At 44.5% G+C, this 20,043-nt stretch overlaps 1 protein-coding gene across 1 annotated transcript in view; it reads left to right on the top strand.

Annotated features, from left to right (window-relative positions):
• The first annotated feature begins 4,636 nt into the window (after positions 1 to 4,636).
• Positions 4,637 to 20,043, top strand: part of GRIN3A (glutamate ionotropic receptor NMDA type subunit 3A) — a 71,132-nt gene continuing 55,725 nt past the window's right edge. The window contains exon 1 of the mRNA XM_071730037.1: positions 4,637 to 5,516. Within this exon, the coding sequence (XP_071586138.1) occupies positions 4,911 to 5,516 (606 nt within the window). The 5' untranslated portion in view covers positions 4,637 to 4,910. The remainder of the gene's footprint in view (positions 5,517 to 20,043) is intronic.

The following is a 20,043-nucleotide window of genomic DNA, read 5'->3' as shown; positions in this document are numbered from 1 at the left end:
AATGTCTTGAGACCTTTCCATGTCAGTGTTAGTTTCAGGGAGGAGTTACCAAAATCAGAGGGGTTAGTGGACTGTGTGTGGGCTGGCAATGATAGAAGATCTCCTGCCTGCTCTTCTATCCAAAAGGGACCAAAGATATAAGGAAGTTCACTGCCTGGTTTCCTCATTGACTCTCTGAGCATCCCCTGACAGTATCAGTTTCTCTGGATTTATATTGCCAGAAGAAACAAAATAGGAGTTTTGCTTAGGGAGGAAGAGCTTTCTCAGCCTCTTTTCTGAGGCAGTAAAGTAGCACATAGCCCTCACTGGTGGAAATCAATTTGACTTCAAATTGGATGTTGGATGTGGCACCAGGCCTGTCCACAGGAGGATAGTTGCAGATGGAAGCCCGCAGTAGCTTGCACACCATTGAATCACACCTGATGAGCACTACAGTGACATGAAATTTTTCAAAGTTCTTCATGGAGTTTTAGATATCTGAAATAATTTGCAAATTTCTCCTGGCTGGAAAAAGAATGTGGAGGAGAGAATGTGAAAACATACAGATTACCTTTTTTTTCCCCTGTTGAAATGGCAATTCAAATGAAAAACCTAGCATTCTGAAGTATCTGAAACTGTATTGAGGTAACTTGAGCCATCTAAATAGAAACAAAATAGTTTCTACTTAATGATGAATTATTTTTCCCTAATTCTCATTTTTCAGTTATGGTTATGACAGGAAAAAAAAAAAATTCATTCCAGTTCCCTTACCTCTCCAAGGCTAAAGAGATAGTGTATGGTACCCTGCATTTCACCTAACGACTTGGGTATTTTGAAAAATGTGGACAGATAATAAAATGGAGCTGAGCAACACAGTCATAACAGAAGAAGAGTGGTAACCTACCAGTTTCTCAGAGGGAACAAGCCTTGCAGAAAATGTCTGTGATACACACAGGGCAATCATTCTGCCACCCAGAAAGCAAACAAACCAACCCTACTTCAAAGAAATGACAATAAGCCAAGCAAGTGGAAAAAGCAGGATGAGAAATATCGGTGATTTTAACCACATTCCCCTGCTGCACTTATCGCTGGCTAAAGGGTTTTCACCAGCTTCTAACTGGTGACACTCAGCCACAGATCAAGGATTAATAGTTTCTGTGGTCACCATTCCCTAGCAATCAATGCCATCAGCATGGCTGTACTCATGGTTACCCAAAGTGACAACCAATGCAGAGGGGGTCCATCCACTTGCCCAGAGCTGCCTGGTCTGATTTCAGTTGGATATTTAACACAGGAGAAGAACAGAGTGGATGTTCCTACTGCAGCAAGTACCATGAGAAAGAAAAAAGGGGCAGGAGGGTAGACAGCAGCCAGTCCTTCTGTTAAAGATAAAAAAACATCAAGAATCTGTCAAAATGTTTATTCTGCTGGCAGGTTTGGAAGAGGGACTGTAGCATTGTTAAAAAGCAGAGTGAAGCTGACACACAGTAGTTTCCAGTTCCTGTATTAGACTACACCAGTTGTGCTCTTTTTCACAAGCATGTCTGTGCAAAGAAAGTAGAAATAATAATGATACGACTTTCCAAATGTTACATGGAACTCCAACTTTGTTGGAGCTTATATCCTTTCTCAGATCACTCCCTGAAAATGCTCTGGCCCCTATGAGAGGAGCACTAATGGATTCAAATGTCTTCTTGGGGGGAAAAAAAAAAAAAGCGCCCCTGCTTTTAAGCACTTTGGTATATTAGGGGTATTGCAGAGAAGTTTATTACAGAAATATTTAAGCAAAGAATAAAAAGAAACACAAATAGCAAAGAAGACTCATAATGCATTGGTATAAATAAGCTGAAAAGATAGCTTCAAGAGCTAGAGCCATTAGAGTCAAAATTATTATGTATCCTGTGGAGTCTGCCCACTCTGCACAGTTCAGGTTTCTGACTGTGACTACTTGCTATGACTTGCTCAGAAATTAGCTCCAGACCAGGAATTATTTGCAGGAGAAATTCCAAGAGTGACACCACATGATCACAAAAAAAGCAGATTGCAATCTGGTCATAGATTATCCACAATAGAAAACAAAAAAGATGGAGATACTGGATTATTTTAGCCATGCAATTATTAGAGCTTTTTCAACAATAGGTTTGATTACATATTCTGAGACACTTGATTTTTTAAACGTGTCACCTGTGCTCTACAGCCAGAGAAATATCTGCTCTTATAATGAGTCTTCAAATGAATGACAATTTAGAGCTGTCTGTTAAGATATGGAAGAGCAACTGTCTCTTATAAAAATAATTCCCACATGAAAACTAGTAATTACTTAACTACACAACTGAGAAGTTACATGCTTACCAGGTTTTTCCAAACCTGACAAAAAAAGGGTGCAAATACAAACAACACCTCCAGAATTGTACAGATTTAGAGTGAGGTCATTCTCACAACCTGTGAGCTAACTCCTGTTGTTTGGGGAGAAAAAAAAAAAAATAATTTTTCTCTGCACTATGTGAAGTCTATCATACTCAAAGCCAGTTCTCCCAGCCAGTAATTCCTTATTTCTAACAGAGAAGACTTCGAATGCCTGTATTACTATGATCCATTCCTTCAAAAACAGTGAGGAAAAGGGACAGAAGAAATCTGGCTTGATCAGAGAAGACACCACGAAATAAATACATGATTGTCAGAGAAAAAGCAGAAAGAGAAGGGGAAAATAGGAACTTGTTATTAAGTCTTTAACACAGCATTACCACTGCTATAGAGAGTCTTGGCCACAGCTCTGCCTGTTGTAGTTTTCCACCTATGACCTGATTTTGCAATAAAATATTAATTTAGAGAGTGCAAATGAGAGAAACACTGTCTTTGCAGGTCAGTTGGAAGATGGCAATGGCAAGCAGGAACGAAAAGATGGAGCTAAAGACATGAGACAGAGAAATATCATCACAGATGCACAAAACCTTAGTAAAACCTCACTTGGAAAACTGTGTACACCTCTGGTACCTAACCTGCAAGAAAGAAAAATTTAAATGAGAAAACATGCAGAAAACATACCCTGATAGAAGGCAGTGACAAAACATTCACTTCTACACAGATTTTGTGCATACCAAATGAAGAAAAAGGGGATGTGATTTTTGTTCACAAGTATCTGTGAGAATAAATCTGAAGGAAAGGGGAAAGAAGGTTAACATTCAGAGAAGAACTCTTTAAATGAAAGAATAAGGCTAGACCCAGGTCAGGGTAAACTGCTTGTGAAGAAGTTACCAAAACTTTCCTCACCACTCCAGGAGTGAAAGTGTCAAACTATCCTTCTATGAGGGACAGCAGGCAGGACAGGACACCACAATCAAGGTTAGCTGAATCAGCCAGGGAGAGATGACAGGAGTCACATAGGAAGAAAATGTCTTTGAGTCTCCGGGCATCCCCCACGTCAGTGGCAGCCTGCACCTCGCTGCTGGGGATGGCAGTGAGAATCATTTACATCTCTGACCGACAACGTGGCTGTGAGAGGAGGCTTCCTCTAAGATCCTAGTGATCGATCACAGAGCTGAAACATGACACTGAGTGTGTCAGTGTCCCAGCTGGAGTTAGCGCTGCTCCCGACAGCTCAGAATTACACCACCGACTTTCCCGCAAGCCCCTTGCAGACACACATACTTACGCCCACCTCTGCTCTACCCTACTTTCTCTGCGGATAGGGATGTTCTTTCATAAAACAATTTCAGAAAGCGTCCGTAGCTTGCTGAGCTGGAATCTGTGGTCCTACATATGGACAAATGATTCGGTTTGAAGAAGCAGCACATGAGACAGACGTCAATGACAGCCAGCTCTGGCTTTCCCGACAAGCACGTCTCGGCCGTGGGGGCGATAGGAGACCCCCACGCCACCCCGCAGACCCTGCCCCTTCCCCACCTCCCCTCTCCCAACCCGGCCACGGAGCAGCCCAAGCAGTGAAAGCTGCTAGCTTTCCGGCGCTGCGAAGAGGGACAGCCCCGTGCAACAACACCCGGGCAGAGGTTTCCGTCGGGGCTGTCCCGGGGGGGAACAAGCAGGGGGTGCAGAGGAAGCTGACGATACCCCCGAAAGCCTCCTTCACCCCCGGGGGCGGACGACGGGGGCGGCGGCGACTACAAGTCCCGGCTGCCCGGGGAGGAGCTGTCGCGGGGCAGCCGCTCTCCCGCCCTCCCGGTGGGGGCCCCACCGCCGCCCGCCGCGGCCGCCCGGCAACTTCTGTCGTCTCCGGAGCCGGGCAGGGGAGCGAACCGAGGGCTGCGGAAGGGAGGCGGGAGGCGGGGGGACAACCGAGCAGAGGGCTGCGTTGGGGAGCCGGGCAGGGAAGTCCTGCAAGGAGCCTATCAGGGGAGCACACGCTGGGCTCGGAAAGGGGAGCCGGGCCGGATAGCCGTGCCAAGAAGCCGGGCTGCTGAGAGGAGCCGGGATCGGGCAGCCCCGCAGGGCAGACGGGCGGAGCCGGCGCTCGGTCGGAACAGCGGGCAGGAGAGACTGCCGGCGGGGACTGCGGAGAGGAGCCGGGCAGGGCAGCCTTGCCAGGGGCCCGGAGTGACGGAGGGGAGTCGGGCAGGAGAGCGCACGGTGGGGTCGGAAAGGGGAGCCGGACCGAACAGCCCCGCTAAGGACCCGGGCTGCCTCGCAGGGCAGACTCGGTCGGAGCAGCGGGTGCAGACGGCTGCCAGCGGGGGCGGGCGGGGTGCCGCCCCGGGGCCGGGCCGCTTCAGCCCAGCGGGTCCGTAGGGGGCGGGCCGGGGGCCGAGCCCCCCCTCCAGCCCCGGGGCGTGGGCGCCGCGGCGGCGGCCCCATGGGCGGCAGCGGGGGCGGCTCTGCGTGGGGGCCGCCTGCCGCGGCTGGTGCCGCTGCCGGCCGCCCGCGGGGCGGCTGAGGCGGGCGGCGGGGCTGGGGAAGTCGGCGGGCGGCTGCCGGCCATGCGGCGGCCGGAGGTACGCGGGCTGCTGGGCCGGGCGTGCCTGCTGCTGCCGCCGCTCTGTACCCTGCTGCTGGCGGCGGTGCCCGGCTCCGCGTCCCACCCGCAGCCCTGCCAGATCCTGCGGCGCATCGGGCACACGGTCAGGCTGGGGGCCACCCACCTGCAGCCCCGCGGTGCCGCTTGGCCCGGGGGGACGGCGGGCGGGCGGCGGGCGGGCGGCAGCCCCGAGGCGGGCAGCGCCGGGGGGCAAAGGGTCCGGCGGCCGGTCCCCTCGCCGCGGGACGCGCTGCTGCTGGCCGTGGCGAACCTCAACGGGGTGGAAGGGCTGCTGCCCTACAACCTGTCCCTGGAGGTGGTGATGGCGATCGAGGCGGGGCTGGGCGACCTGCCCCTCTTCCCCTTCTCTTCCTCCAGCGCTTCGTGGAGCAACGACCCTGTCTCCTTCCTGCAGAGCCTCTGCCACACCGTGGTGGTGCAGGGGGTCTCCGCCATCCTCGCCTTCCCGCAAAGCCGCGGGGAGATGCTGGAGCTGGACTTCATCTCGGCGGCGCTGCGCATTCCCGTGGTCAGCATCGTGCTGGACGAGTTTCCCCGGCGGAGCCCGGTAAGGCGCGGGGGGCGGCGGGCAGGGCTCCCCCCCACCCCGACCCACTCCTGGGGCAGGGCAGCGCGGTGCCCCCTGTGCACCCCGAAGGGACGGGTCGGGGTACGGCTTCCGACTGGGCATGGGGGCCGGGCAGCGGTCGCGGGGGCCAGAGACTCTAGCCGGGGAGAAGTACTCTGGCTCTGGGGCGCCGGAAGCGCCGTTTCTGCTCTTTTTCCTCCTCCTGCATCTTCTCCCGTGTTGGCCCTTGCGCTCAGCCTAAGGATGGAGGGGGATGATAATCTTCTCCGAGGGAAGGCAGGACTCGGTGGCAAAAACTATGTCGTGAGCCTGGAGTCTCATACCGCATTAAAGTTGTAGAGTTGTGAGGAGAAAGGGGGCCCATGGAATCACAGGATGTTAGGGGTTGGAAGGGACCTTTGGAGATCACCTAGCCCAACCTCAACACTAAAGCAGGTTCACCTGGAGCAGGTGGCACAGGATTGTGTCCAGATGAGTTTTAAATATATCCAGACAAGGAGACTCCATAACCTCTCTGGGCAGCCAATTCACAAAGTGAAGTTTTTCTCATGTTCACATGGAACTTGCTGTGTTCCAGTTTATGACTGTTGCCCCTCACCCTGTCACTGGGCTCCACTGTAAAGAGCCCAGCCCCAGTCCTGGACATGCACTAGGGAAAAGCTGCACTTACAGAGGTTCTTAGCATGGCTTTTGGAGAAGGACAAACTTGCCAGACAAAAAGAAGGTCGTCAGCACAAAAAAGGCTAAACCCAGCATTCACCGGTTTATTTACCGGTGATCTATATACTATGTGTGGGAACAGTAGGTTGTTCACCAAATGATGCTTCTCAGGGGAGTTGTTCACTATAACTTTGCTTTGCATTGAGCTGTTCAAAGTACTACGATTTTCTTGTAGTTCATGTATTACTGCTAGATCAGATTTTTACTACCTTTCTAAAGTATTAGGGATGGCAGTCTGTGTCTGATTGTGTAGCTAAAATAATAGAAACTAAATGAACTGTGTTTGTCTTAGACACAAATAGTGGTATCCAAGGAAAGCTAAACTTTGGATCATACAGAGACAGCAACTTGGTATTATATACTCTGGAAAAATGTGGTATTTCAGTATTTCGCAAATGTGTATTTGAAGCCAGTTAGCATCTTCAGGCAAAAGAAGTAGCAGAGAGTGCTCTATTCTGTATGGCCCATGCAAGGGAAGTTGTGAATAAAATGGCAGAAGCTGCCATTTAAGTAGTAAGAAGAAATAGTTGTTCTATATAAAAAGAGAGATCTCAACTTTGCTGTGAAAATACAGTCAGGAAAAAAAGATTACCAAGTACATTTGCATTGCAAAAGCAAATATAAAAAACACCCTATAACACTGTTAGAGTTCTGTATGTGTTGTGTTGAATTGTGACAGCAAAGGTAGGGTAAGGAAGCCTGTGCTGGGCAGCTCCAGGTCTGTAACTGAAGGTGTGACTGCTCTGTGCTGGTCTGATAGTCTTCTTTACCTCAGCAAAACACACCTAATACAGGTTTCTGCAGAAGGTAATTGGTGACACTGAATGCCACTATTAGAGTTATTGCTCCTTCCCAAAGACCTCACATCTTCTGCCTAATGTTCACATTGTTCTATAGAGTAAGGAGCCAGCTGGATCAATCCATTCAAACCTGTTCTTAAGTACACATTTAAGTGTAATTTTCTTCAGTGAAAGTGAAACCAATGCCTGACATTGAACCTGTACTGATTGGAGTCTGGTTCTTTTCACCTAAGCTAAAAGAAAAAAATCACTCTTCAAGGCTCTGTGGGTTTAGAAAAAACCACAGCCTAACCTTGCAGCAGCTTTACCCTTTACACTAACCAGGGTTGCAGGATTTACAACAGCATTGTGAACATGGGGAGCCCCAGAGATGTTTGCCTTAGCCTTTGGCATATTATTACCTGCTGCAAGCAAGGATTTTGTGGTGTTCACAGTCCCATGCCAGAGCTGACATGAAATAAAGGTATCGTGGACCTCCGACCTCATCGTCTTAACAGCTCTGAAGCTACAAACTGCTGGTTTCTACTGACTGGCAATTTTAGAGGTGGGTTTAGATGTAAATGGCGTCTTTGTAGGTGAGACAGATTTTGCTAATAGGCCCAGCGTGCAGTTTTTCAAATACGAAAAGTTGGGAAGAAAAGACAAATCTGATCCTGCTTCTAAAACATGAGGCATCAGCCTGTCTTGAGTCACCCTGCCCACTGATGGTTTCTCAGAGCAATCCTCCTTCCCTCCAGAATACCATGGCAGCACACCTTGTGGGGCTGCCTGCAGTCAGATACCTTCTGTGGCTAGAAGCAGAAACAGCCCCAAAACTTCTTTGCTCTTGAGGAGCATTTCCTACTGTCTGCCATAGGAGGAGCACGGCAAACATGCTAACAAACATGATGTTTGTGAGATGGTGCCTCAAGCTGCTTTTCGTCAGCATTCAGAATTTTTATTAGAGTGGTTTTGAGGTAGTAATGTCTAACAAAATCTCATTGTCCACATTATGCCATGGCAGGAATGTACATGTGCAACATTTGTACTGCTGCTGAATGTTAATTGCAATACACATTGCAATTGAAAAGCAAGTCGGTCTTTGACCAGATCTCCCCTAACATGGCAAGAAGCAATACTTAAAATTGAAAACCTTGAAAACAAGGATCCTGAACTGAATACATTTCAATATTACCATTCACTCCATAACATTGGATGGTGCACACCCAACACGTAACATCAGGAGGAGAGCTACAGTGTCACGGGTCAGCAAGCGCAATCATCTGGATGGATATCTAGAGTGTTTGGAGAAGTTTCTGTGGTTTTGTGGCTTGAAAATCAGTTTCTCATTAGGTTCTACTCTCCTGAAGTTAAAAATAAAACAAAAAGAGCAGTCGCTATTCCTCCAGGACAGTTAACAATCACAACAGCCATCACAAAATGTGGTACAGCATTCATTCACAAGCAACAGCTTGTGCTGGAGGTTCAGCTTGTGTGTGGCAAAATGCACACATGGCTTCAAGGGATGCTACATAGAGTAAAATGTGACATTTTTAATTTTCAGCTATATATGCAGTTTAATGACTAATATATACTGACAGTAAATCCAGATGCCATTGTGACCTCAAAAAACTGTTTACTTTTCTGAGTTTACTATCACTCCAGTAAACTTCCACACCCTTGGTAAGCAAAAGTAAAAATTTATCACTATCATTCATCAAGGGAAAAAAAAACAACGCTGGATTTCTTTATTACTCACACAAATGCAAATTGCATGGACGCTTTAGCAGGTCATTATTTCAGAGGGAGCAGCTCACAAGCACTGATGCCATTGAGGCAAGGCTTGTCACGTTGTATGTGTTTGTATGAACATTATTTTTTCATTCCATCACTGAGAATGTCATTAATAATACCAGGAATAGATCCAGGGAACATAAATCATAAATAAATACAGTGATACCAGTTCTAGTGGTGCAGTTCTAAACAGCAGAACTCCTAAGGGTTTGGAAAGAATAGCCCCTAATACCCATTGTATGCATGATACTGTCAGACGACAAGGAAGATCATGTTTGCAGCATCATTCTCTGGACTTCAGAATTTAGGGAGTATTTTCAGTGAGCCTCGGATAAATCAGTAGCTCTGATGTTTTTCAACATGAAAAGGAATCTTCTCAGAACAATGACACAGAATAAAGTAAATGTGAATCATCTGTGCCTGCATAGGCAGTCTGTGCTTTGCTTTCTGAAAAAAAATGGAATTGCAGCATTGCTGATTACCACTATGTCTCCAGAGAGAGTAAAAAGAATAAATAAATCACATCACAGTTTTAGGTTAAACAGTGAATTTCCTGATGCTGTAGCAAGCTCAGCCTCAGAACAGATGCTGTAAAAAGAAATTGACCATTAATACATAATCTTTGGGGTTTTATTAAAGGAATTAAGTTTTCTTTTGATATATGTATTTTAAACCACCCTCCCTAGGAAATTGCTCATCTTCCCACTTGCCTGTACAGTATCCCAGAAGTATCCACCTGCAAGACACTGTGTATGCAGATCATCCAGAAGGACAAGCATAAACCACAGCAAGGGAATGGAGATGTGGATAAGCTTCTGTATAGCTGAATGCCCAGACACTTTTTCCCCTCCTTCAAGCTAGAATTCCATTTTTTCAGAAAAGTATTTTTGACTTGAAAAAAAAGTAAAAATTAAAAAAAAAATCTCATTTCTTTAGGAGAGAGTAGAGAATGTGTGCTTAGCTTCAGGCTCTGGTAATTCAGACTATCATTGCAAATCTCATTTACACCAGACAATGGCATTTGTACTAGTCACTGTGTATATGAGTGATATGTATTCAGGCTTTTCCTGTGATCACCAGCCTTCCTCACCTCACACTGCATAAATAGCATGTCACATACCTTTTGTGCCCTTTGAGAAAGTTTATGAGAAGTGCCTTGAGGGGAATGAAGAATGGGAGTTGAAAGGACGTGCAAATGAAAGTTCAGATGCTTCTCTTTTACCCAAAGGTCTCTGAGGTTTTGCTAATAGTGAACTTTTGAAGCTTGCACAATATGGGCCACCAATCTAATGTAAAGTGAAAACCCTTTTGCATTTCCAATTACTGTAGAAGAGCTTTGTTTAACTAACAGTCTTGCTCTATAGCTGTGTTTCCTGTAGAGTCATTAATTCTTTCAAACAGATTCCAGGGCCATAACTGATGTTTTGCTGGCAGCGCTGTGGTCTTGGCATCATGCGAGAGGTCTCCTCATTATAACAGTCCTCTGTTAAAACAGCAGTTTTGTAGCTTTTCCTAACTGATCCGATTTGCCCCTCACATGCTTTCTCGAACACCATATGTAGTCCTCATGTTGTTACTTTGAAAATGGTTCTACTCCAGCCTCTGTGCTGTGTCGAACACTTCCATCTGAGAGGGCAGCACAGTTTTCACTGTTCACTGTGTTGTCAGCTGAAGCTGATCTGTTACCTCTGAGTTGATAAATGATGTGTGTCGAAGAATCCTTCTTTATATACTTGTTTGTGGTCAAAAAGCCCCCAGGGGATGTTGGTATAACACTTGGGAGTTGTACTGGGACCTTCTGTATTTTGTGATTTTTCACCTTGTTTAATACTCAAGGTCTGTTTTCTCTCTGTGTTGCACCCTTGACAATACAAGAAGTATCCTTGTCCCATAAACTTGTCAGAATCATAATAAGCACTATTTAAAATGCTGGTAAGGGCATCCAGTCGTGTAAAACAGAACGTTGTAGCCTGCATACCCATGGGGACTTCCTTAAGGATTGTTCCTCTATCAACAGGGTTTGCATGCTCACAGGCATAGAACAATGAAAATAAAGAACTAGTCTTTTTATTCTATTACAGTGCTTAAAGAGTATTCAGTTCATCATGGCTGAAAGAGTTCCATTTTCAGAATGTGTGGAACTGGTGAGAGTATTTTTACATTCAGTTCTGTCCTCTGGATCCCTAGTTTTAACATCCCGTTGAGACAGAGGGAGCCAGAACTGTGCTGAGGTGAACTTTTCCAAGTAGCATCTTTCAGTACAGTCTGCAGCCACTCTCCTTTGGAATAAAGCTCCTCAGAAATCCATTAAAGTAATTGTCCTGCCACTGGGTTTTTGAAATCAATGGATCTTGAAGCTTAAAATAGTTGAGGATGGTATAATGGTAAATGCATATGACATTTAGATGTATGAGAATGTATAATTTTCCAGTTGTTTTGTTGCTTTTGAGTGAACAAATTTTTGAGGTGAAAAAGTGTTTTCAAGCATATTAGTTCAGGACTTGAAGTTCTTTGTAATACTAGAAGGTTATTTTTTGCTCCTTGCCACCCAAGTCTCAGTGAATTCTTACAGCAGACATCTTTCTCAAGATCCAGTAACTTTCTTAAACACTTAGCTTGGATAGCATAAAGGTGTTCTTATTTTATAGTATTCGTAACTTGCAATGTAAGTTGCAAGGTTCGGTTTTAACAACTGCCATTCACAACGTTATTCACCATAATTTTATATTCTTCTTTTTCTTTAAGTTTGAGGAAGTGTTGGACATAGTGCAGTGTGAACTTCTTCCCAGATTAGGGGGATATAAATATTACATAATAATTAAAGACTTTGAGAACTGGATAGTGTAGCATTACTTAATATACAACAGATCAATCTGTCTTGACTACAGCAAGAGGTTATTACCCAGATTTACAATGTGCAGTGAGTCTGTAATTATTTAAGGTATCTGACTCTGGGAATTGTTAGATAAAATTATGCCAATGATCACTTTGTTCTTGAAGTACATCCATTTCTGTCAAGTTTTATTCAGTCACTGAGTCAACTTTATAAATTGTGTTATACATACATTTATATCAATTCCATTTGAAAAAAGTGGTGAAGAGTTGAGATTTGGTAGAAGGGTGAAGGGAAGGTGATTCTTGCAGTTAAATACTTTGCTAGTAGACATTGCCTATATAAACTAAAAACAAATGTCTATATTGAATTTATATGAAAAATTAAAAGCAAAGGTATCTGCTTTGCAGTATGATGTGTAGTTCTTTAATTGTTAGTCTCCTTCCTTGCTGTACTCATGATATACTGGCTTCTGGCAAAAATATCTCAGCTGGCTAGTAACAAAGTTTTCTCATTTCTCATCTTGTGCTGCTTCTCCACTTCAGAAAAAGCTGAGCTAACATTAAATTCCATACCATACATGATGTTTTCTTCTGTGGTTTTTGCTGTTCTGGGTATTCGCAAAGCAATGTCTTCCTCACTGCATAGCTTAGAAGAGATCTCTCATAATACACTGCTCAGGCTCATGTTAATAATGAGTGATTAAACTGTGAGAGAGCTAAAAAGGCAATTACTGCCTTGCTGAATGACTTGCATTATTAGAAGAAACACCAAAGAATACTTAGCTGTACTCACTAAGTAAACATTCAAACTTTGCCCCAAAAGACAAATCCAAAGACAATTTGCTAGCAGATGTTATATGAATACAAAAGTTATAGTACCAAATAGATTAATATAGAAAACACTCCCTAGAAGTGTAGAATGGTGTCTTCAGTATAACTCCCCCCAAGAATTTTTCCCCAAAAGTCAGAGAAAGGACACAGTCTTTCCACTAAAATGTATGGCAGACCTAGGCAAGCAGAACTACAGAAATCAGAAAACAGATAAGGATTTTGTCATGCTATATGTTTTTCAATTTAGTACTTATAATTAAGTTCAAAGACTACTTGGAAATGTTCTCATCTAGTCTGTATTTATGAGTTGTTATTGAAACCCATGGAATACTGAAAATTCACACCACTAGAATCCTAGACTGTGTTGGATTTAGTTACAGTTTTAAGTCATAATATAAAATGTTTATTTCATGTATTATGTTCTTTTCCTCTGTGGATTTCCATGTAATTTTTTACTGTGAAAGAAATCCAGGCTAGAATGCTAGAATTTATCTCTTTATTGTAATTAGAAAACTGGAAAAAGCAGTTTCTAGTTTTGTCTTTCAAAGAAGAATCAGTCTATAAGCCCATGCTTCTGTAAATCTTACTGAAGAGCTTTTAAAGAGGGAAGGATCATCTTTTCAGTTTGATTGAACAAGAGGGTACGTGGAATGTCACTGCAAAACCAATAGCCATGCACTGCAAAATTTATTCTGAATAGCTGGAAGGAGACACAGAAGAGAGAGGAAAAAATAAGAAAAGAAAGAGAAACTAGGAAAAAAAATGGAAGAGAAAAAAGAGAAAAAGAAGGAAGAGAAAAACTAGACATAAATTTCAGTGACACAGGGAGGGAAAAGAAGAAAATGAAATTGAGAAAAAAAAGGAAGAGGAGCTATTCTCTGTCCCTTTGCTTTTTGCAGTTCCAGAAGCATAAAACCAAGGGAACTGGATTTTATGTGAAAGCATTGTACAGAGAGCTGGGATCACCAAGAAGAGTGAAAACACTTGCTTAGGTCAGGGTTGAATTAGCAGGGCTATCTTGATCTCTAGCTAAGGACAACTGCTTCCAGTGTGTGTAATACTTCTCCAGAAAAGGGTGCAGACCTCCCAGTTGTCTGCTACTCTAACATCTAGCAAGCAGTGAAAGGAATAGGTATTAGGTAAAAGATAGTGGTTTATTGCTGCTGCCTATTGTTGCAAAGGGTGTGAGGCATCAGTGTGAGTGAAGGTAATTGGTGGAAGCCTTTTTTCCTCCTTAGTGATGAGAATCATAGGAAAAGAGATGCACTGGGCATCCTAGGACACAATCCCACCTCTGACACCTCTGATGCTCTGACACCAGGGGTCAGATATCTTAGCACTATTGATGTTTCAGGTGGGCAGCGATGAGGTGACAACAAGAAGCTCAAAACCAATAGAGATTTCAGGGCCTTGGAGCAATTGGTTAAGGGATCAGGAGCCAAATTGCATTCCCCTCCATCCCTCCAAGAGCAGCAAAAAAATGAGGAGATCAACAGGAAGAGCCAACTGATCAATTTGTGGCTCTGGGTTTTTTGATCATGGGTCACTCTATAAGTCACCAGGCCTGCTGGTATCAAATGGGATGCACCTGTCCCAGAGAGGGAAAAGGATCCTGGGGCAGGAGTTAGTGCTCATAGGTGGAGGGGATAAAACTAGGCCTGTTTGGAAGAAGTCTGGGGCTGGTATGCCAGGGTTTGTAGGATGATGTGCTAGCAAAGCCCTTTGCTTTGCCATCTCAGCTGTGATGGTTGACAGAGAAGCAATGGGAAACAAAGAGGTCAGGGTTATTAATGGTTTAGAAAACAGGAAAACCTGACAAGGGACAGGTAGGAAACTAGAACCCATGTCCACCAAAAGATGTTTGTATCATGCAACAGTACTTCATCAGGGGCTCCAGGCACTTCACTGGAGGCACAGCTCAAATAGCTTTTTGGAAATGCCCACAGCATGGGCAGTAAACAGGAGGAGATGCTCGTGTGCCTGCAGCACTGTGACCTGACTGGCATCATGGAGACATTGTGAAATTACTCCCATGACTGGGGTGTTGGACTAGAAAGGTTTAAGCTGTTCAGCAAAGACAGGCAAAGGAGGGGGTGTTGCCTTCTTTGTGAATGAAAACTTGAATGGATGGAGCTTTATCTGATGAGTGATGAAGGAAAGACCAAGTGCCTGTGGGTGAGAGCTCAGGGAAGGGAAGGGTACGTTATAGTGGGGGTTTCCTACAGAGCACATGCCTAGGAGGACCAAGTGGATGAGGCTCTTCATAGATGGATGGGAGTTGCTGCTTGTTCACAAGCCCTGGTTGTCATGTGGAACTTTAACCACCCTGCCATTAGTTGGAGAGGTAACAGAGCAAGGCACAATCAATCCAGGAGATTCCTGGAATGCATCAATGATAACTTCCTCCTCTAAGCCATACAGGAAGCAACAAGGAGAGGTGCCATGCTAGACCTCATACTTGTCAACAGAGAAGGGCTAGTAGGGAATGTTAATCTCATGGGCAGTCTTGGCTGCAATGACCATAAGATAGTGGTGTTTAAGATCAGGGCAGAAAAAAAAAAGGGGGTGCTCAGCAAGCTTGAAACCCTTGACTTCAGAAGGAATGATTTTGGCCTCTTCAGGAACCTCCTTGGTAGGGTGCCATGGGACAAGACCCTGGAAGGTTTGGGAGTCCAGGTAAGCATCCTTAAAAAGAAGAAATTGGGCAAACAGGCCAGGAGACTTTTATGAACAAAGAACTCCTGGCCAAAATCAAACACAAAAGGGAAATCCACAAAGGGTGGAAACAAGGACAGGGAAGCTGGGAGGATTACAGGGAAATTGTTCATGAAACCAGAAACCAGGTTAGAAAAGCTAAAACCCTGATGGAGTCATATCTGGCCAAGGATGTTAAAGTTAACAAAAAAGGTATCTACAGATATGTCAGAGTGGAAAAACAAAACAAAAAACCAAAACAAAACAAAAAAAAAGAGAGTGAGGAGAGAGAGCAATGGCTGGGTCTTGAAGGGTGAAGAACCACTCAGAGTAAGATCAGGTCCAGGAACACCTAGAAAACCTGAAAGTGCACAGGACCTGATGAGATTGTTCCATGACTCCTGAACTGAGAAGTTGTGGCAGTCTGAAGTTCCCACAGATTGGAAAAGAAGAAACATAACCCCCATTTAAAAAAAACGGAGCAAGGAAAACCAAGGCAACTACATGCCAGTCAGTCTTGCCCTGTGCCAGATAAAATCATGGATCAGATTCTTTAGGCATCTCTGCGAAGGCAAATGAAAAACAACGAGGTAATCAGTGACAGCCAACATTGCATCACCAAGGCATACCATGCCTAATGAATATGGTGGCCTTCTGTGACAGAGTTACAGCTCTGGTAGATATGGGAAGAGCAACTGACATCATCTATCTGGACTTCACCAAGGCATTGTACACTTGTCCCATGTGACATCTTTGGCTCCAAGATGGAGAGACATGGATTTGATGGGTGGACCACTCGATGGATAAGGAGTGGCTAGAAGGTTGCACTCAAGGAATTGTGATCAATGGCTCAATGTCCACCTGGAGACCAGTGACAAGTGGAGACAGAGGTCTATTCTGGGTCCAGTACAGTTTAACATCTTTGTCAGCAACATGGACAACGGCACAGAATGTACCTTCATTAATTATGATGATGACACAAAGCTGTGTGGTGCAATGGATTCACTTGAGGGAAGGGATGCCATCCAGGGGGGACTTAAGAGGCTTAAGAAATGGCCCAATGTCATCTACATGAGGTTCAAGTCCAAGTGCAAGGTCCTGCATCCGAGTCAAACCAGCCCTAGGCACAATTAAAAACCGGGTACTGAGTGGGTTGAGAGTAGCCCAGAAGAGAAGGACATGGGTGTGTTGATTGACAAGAAGTTCAACATGAGCTGGCAGTGTGCTCATGCAGCTCAGAAAGCCAGCTGTATTAGGATGCATCAAGAGGAGCAGGGCCAGCAAATCAAGAGGGGTGATTCTTCCCCTTTACTCTGCACCCCACCTCAATGCACCCCACCATAAGAAGGACATAGATCTGTTAGAACAAATCCAGAGGAGAGCCACAGAAATGATTCAGAGGCTGGAGCACCTCTGCTATGAGGAGAGGCTGAAGGAGCTGGGATTGTTCAGCCTGAAGAAGAGAAGACTCCAAGGTGACCTTATAGCTGTCTTTCAGTACTTGAAGGGAACCTATAGGCTGGAGAGGGACTTCATAAACAGAGTATCCATCAAGAAGACAAGAGGACAATGTTTTTATACTGAAGAATAGGTTTAGACTGGATTTTAGGAAGAAGTTCTTTTGTATGATAGTGGTGAGACTCTGGAACATAATGACCAGACAATTTGTGTTCAACTTGTCCCTGGAAGTGTTCAAGACAAGTGGAATGAGGCCTTGAGCAACCTTGTCTGGATGAGAGGCATCTCTGTCCATGGCAGTGAGGTTGAAGAAGGTGATGATCTCTAATGTCGCTTCCAACATAAGCTATTCTGTGATTCTATGATCTTCTGGTCAGCATTTCAGAGCACCAGGAGACAAAACAAGGTCACTTGGATACATGAAGCATCGGTATATACCAATAATACCCAAAAGAGGTTTCCTAGAAGATAGGAGCAGCTTCAGGCACAGCAGCTTTGGGATTGCAGCTTTGGACATCAGCAACTATTCCTTATTTCTGGTCTGGCCCAGAAGGTCTCCCCATATTCCCAAACACCCCATCAATCACCCAAATTGGTTCTCACCACCATGGGGAGTGGATATACTTATGGTGGAAGTAACAGCTGAACTAGGAGAGAGATTTAAGCTTGAGTAGGCAGCGGTGATAGATGACTCATTTATTAACACAGTCACACTTGAGCAAAGCCATTTGTGTAAGGGACTCCTTGTCAGCATGACTAAGAAGTTCACAATCTGGCCCCAAGTGCTTCACAGCTGTCACTTCAAGCTACCAACATTACTCTTGATAATTATGGACAACTGCATGAAGAGCTGAGAAGGGACTTGGCAGCACAGCATCCCACAGACCACAAGAAACCACTGTAGTTGTTTACCTGCTGCCTTTGCAGGGGATCCCAATGAAATCTTCATGTGAGGCTGGCCATGGGACTTGGTTTTGGCTGTGGACATTTCAAAACGTATCAGTGTTCAGGCTTGATGTTCACCACTCGACCCTCAGCTCACTCTATCCTTTCCAAGCAGCGTAATACAACATGGTCATTCACAAGCTTCGTACACCCCTGTTGGTATAAGCAGAGAGCATGTGAGATCCAGTGCTGTGCTAAGCAGCCATCCCTATCTCTGCCAGGTGTGTCAGGGCCTTATCAGCAATCTGTGAGGTGATTCTGAGCCTCCTGGATGTGCGCTGCTGCACTGAGTCTCCCTTGCAATGGGCTGCATCCTGGCAGGTGTGGGTAGCTGGGAGAACCCTCCAGAGCTAACTGGAAGATTTCCACTTGGCATGGGTTTGAGAAGATCTGCTGTGCAGCATGCTGGATAATTAACTTTTATCTGAAATGTTTCAGTCGCCTGAATCTGCGTGGCTGCAGGCAGCAGATGGGGAGGTGGAGAAGGAGAGGGGAAGAGTGAACATGAATACAGGTGCACCCTCAGCTGCCAGTAAAGCACAGTAAACAGGGAAATGACTGTGATTGTTCCATTGTTACTGCTATCTCGGAGAAACCAAATGTTAGGGAATTCAGAAGCAGGCACCATTTTTTTTTCTCTTTCTTTGCTACGATGTTTCTACTTTTTTCTTCACCAGATTTCATCTGTGAGGGTAGTTTCCAAAGCACATTTTACAATGTGGAAAGCATTTGAAATGCCTTCTGAAAATCTATGAATAAGCTGCACAGGCATATTTTAAACTCTTAGTATTTCCCTAAGGGCATACTATTCTACTTCCAGCTTTTTAAGACTGTGAAGGAAGTGATTGCCCATGCTGTTCATAAGACATTTTACAAGGCTTTCTAACTTAAGACAGTTAAAAGACAAGATAGATCTTCAAGCATAAAGTTGAGATTTTAAAAATGAAATTTTTCCTTTGTTGTAAGGGAAGAACTACTAGGCATAGTGATTAATAATGAGAAAGAGCAGTAGTATTATGCACGAGGCTCTTTCAGTGACGCTACTGATAAAGCAGTTACATTACACTCATCTTAATAGTGTACTCACTCAAACCGACTTAAAAAGAACTTTTCTTTACAAATTGGATGAAAAGTCAGTATTATGTGTTCACAGTTTAGTAATTTTCAAGTGCTATTTTACATGAAGGCATGGTTATTTGTCACTTTCTCAGCATGTAAGGCTCACTCATATACATCAGTTAAATTGCTCTCTGTAGGAGCAGATTTGTTTTGAGATATTTACTGTACTGAACATAAGCATCAGAACATGGGAAAAATAGATCTAACCTTTACTTGGATCTGATAGTTGCCCTCTTTTGAGAGTGTAGTGGAACATTTTTAGCTGTGATTTACATTTTTTTTTAGTATGCTAATACCATGCAGTTGATTTTACTCCTACATTCTAGAAGGACAACAAGATGAATTAGTTGTGTGTGTGGGTTCTCTCTGTTTAAATTGCATATGATAGATGATAAACTGTAGAACTGTGGGGGGACAAATATATAACAAATAACGGCCTGGAGGTACAGATAGATATAGTGAAAGCTAACTGCACTGATTGTTTTTGGTTGAAGCTTTGAGACATGAAAACTTCAGATGTCATTGCATTGTGTTGCCTTTACAACAGGGGTTTCCAGGAGCTTATTTCCAGAGTAGAAAATCAAGCCATGCTCTGAAGGAAGGCTCTGCTCTTCTTCCATCTCTTTCCCCAGTTATCCAGCAAGCACACAGCCTGCACCAGTAGCATTTAGTGACTTTTCCTTGCTCCAGCACTGCAGAAGGAGAGATGGTGTGGTGCTGTACAAGCCCTCCCCACCCCCACATCCCCTTTGTTGCCAGTTCTGCAAACCAATTGTACAGCCTGGTGTGGCAGGCAAAATGATCTGCTGCTGTCAGCAGCTGCCTTGCCACCACACAGAGGGCAGCTGATGCCACGTTCCCACTGGTATCTATGAAATTGCCTACTCCAGAGATAAATGGGGATTGGGGGTGGGGAATGATAACACATGCTATCAGTGTCTGCTCCTCAGAGATTGCGAGGGGAAAGAAAACTCCTATTAATCATCTCTGTAGAAGTTCCTTTCACAAACAATCAGTGTAGAAGTAGGCTGGTACAGTTAACAGTACTCTTGTGTCCTCTGGTTTGGAATCTTGGGTCAGGAGTCAATAGAGGGAAACCAAATAAGGATTATTCAGCCACTCCTGGGATCATCTTTTTTATACATGAATTATTTATATCATACTGGGTACTTAAACACTTGTTAATTAAAACCTGTCTTTTTCATTCAGTTGTAGCCCTAAGATCTCTTTAGAGCATGTAATCTTTCTAGTGGCATTTATTGCACATCATTATGCCATATTTTGTTTAATTTTCTCTTTCATTGTATAAATAGAAGATGCCTCCGTGCAGA

This window comes from Heliangelus exortis, chromosome Z (genome assembly GCF_036169615.1).
Source record: "Heliangelus exortis chromosome Z, bHelExo1.hap1, whole genome shotgun sequence".
In the NCBI taxonomy this organism is placed as follows: Eukaryota; Metazoa; Chordata; class Aves; order Apodiformes; family Trochilidae; genus Heliangelus; species Heliangelus exortis.
The sequence above is the reverse complement of the archived record's forward strand: the minus strand, read 5'-3'. Positions and strand labels throughout refer to the sequence as shown.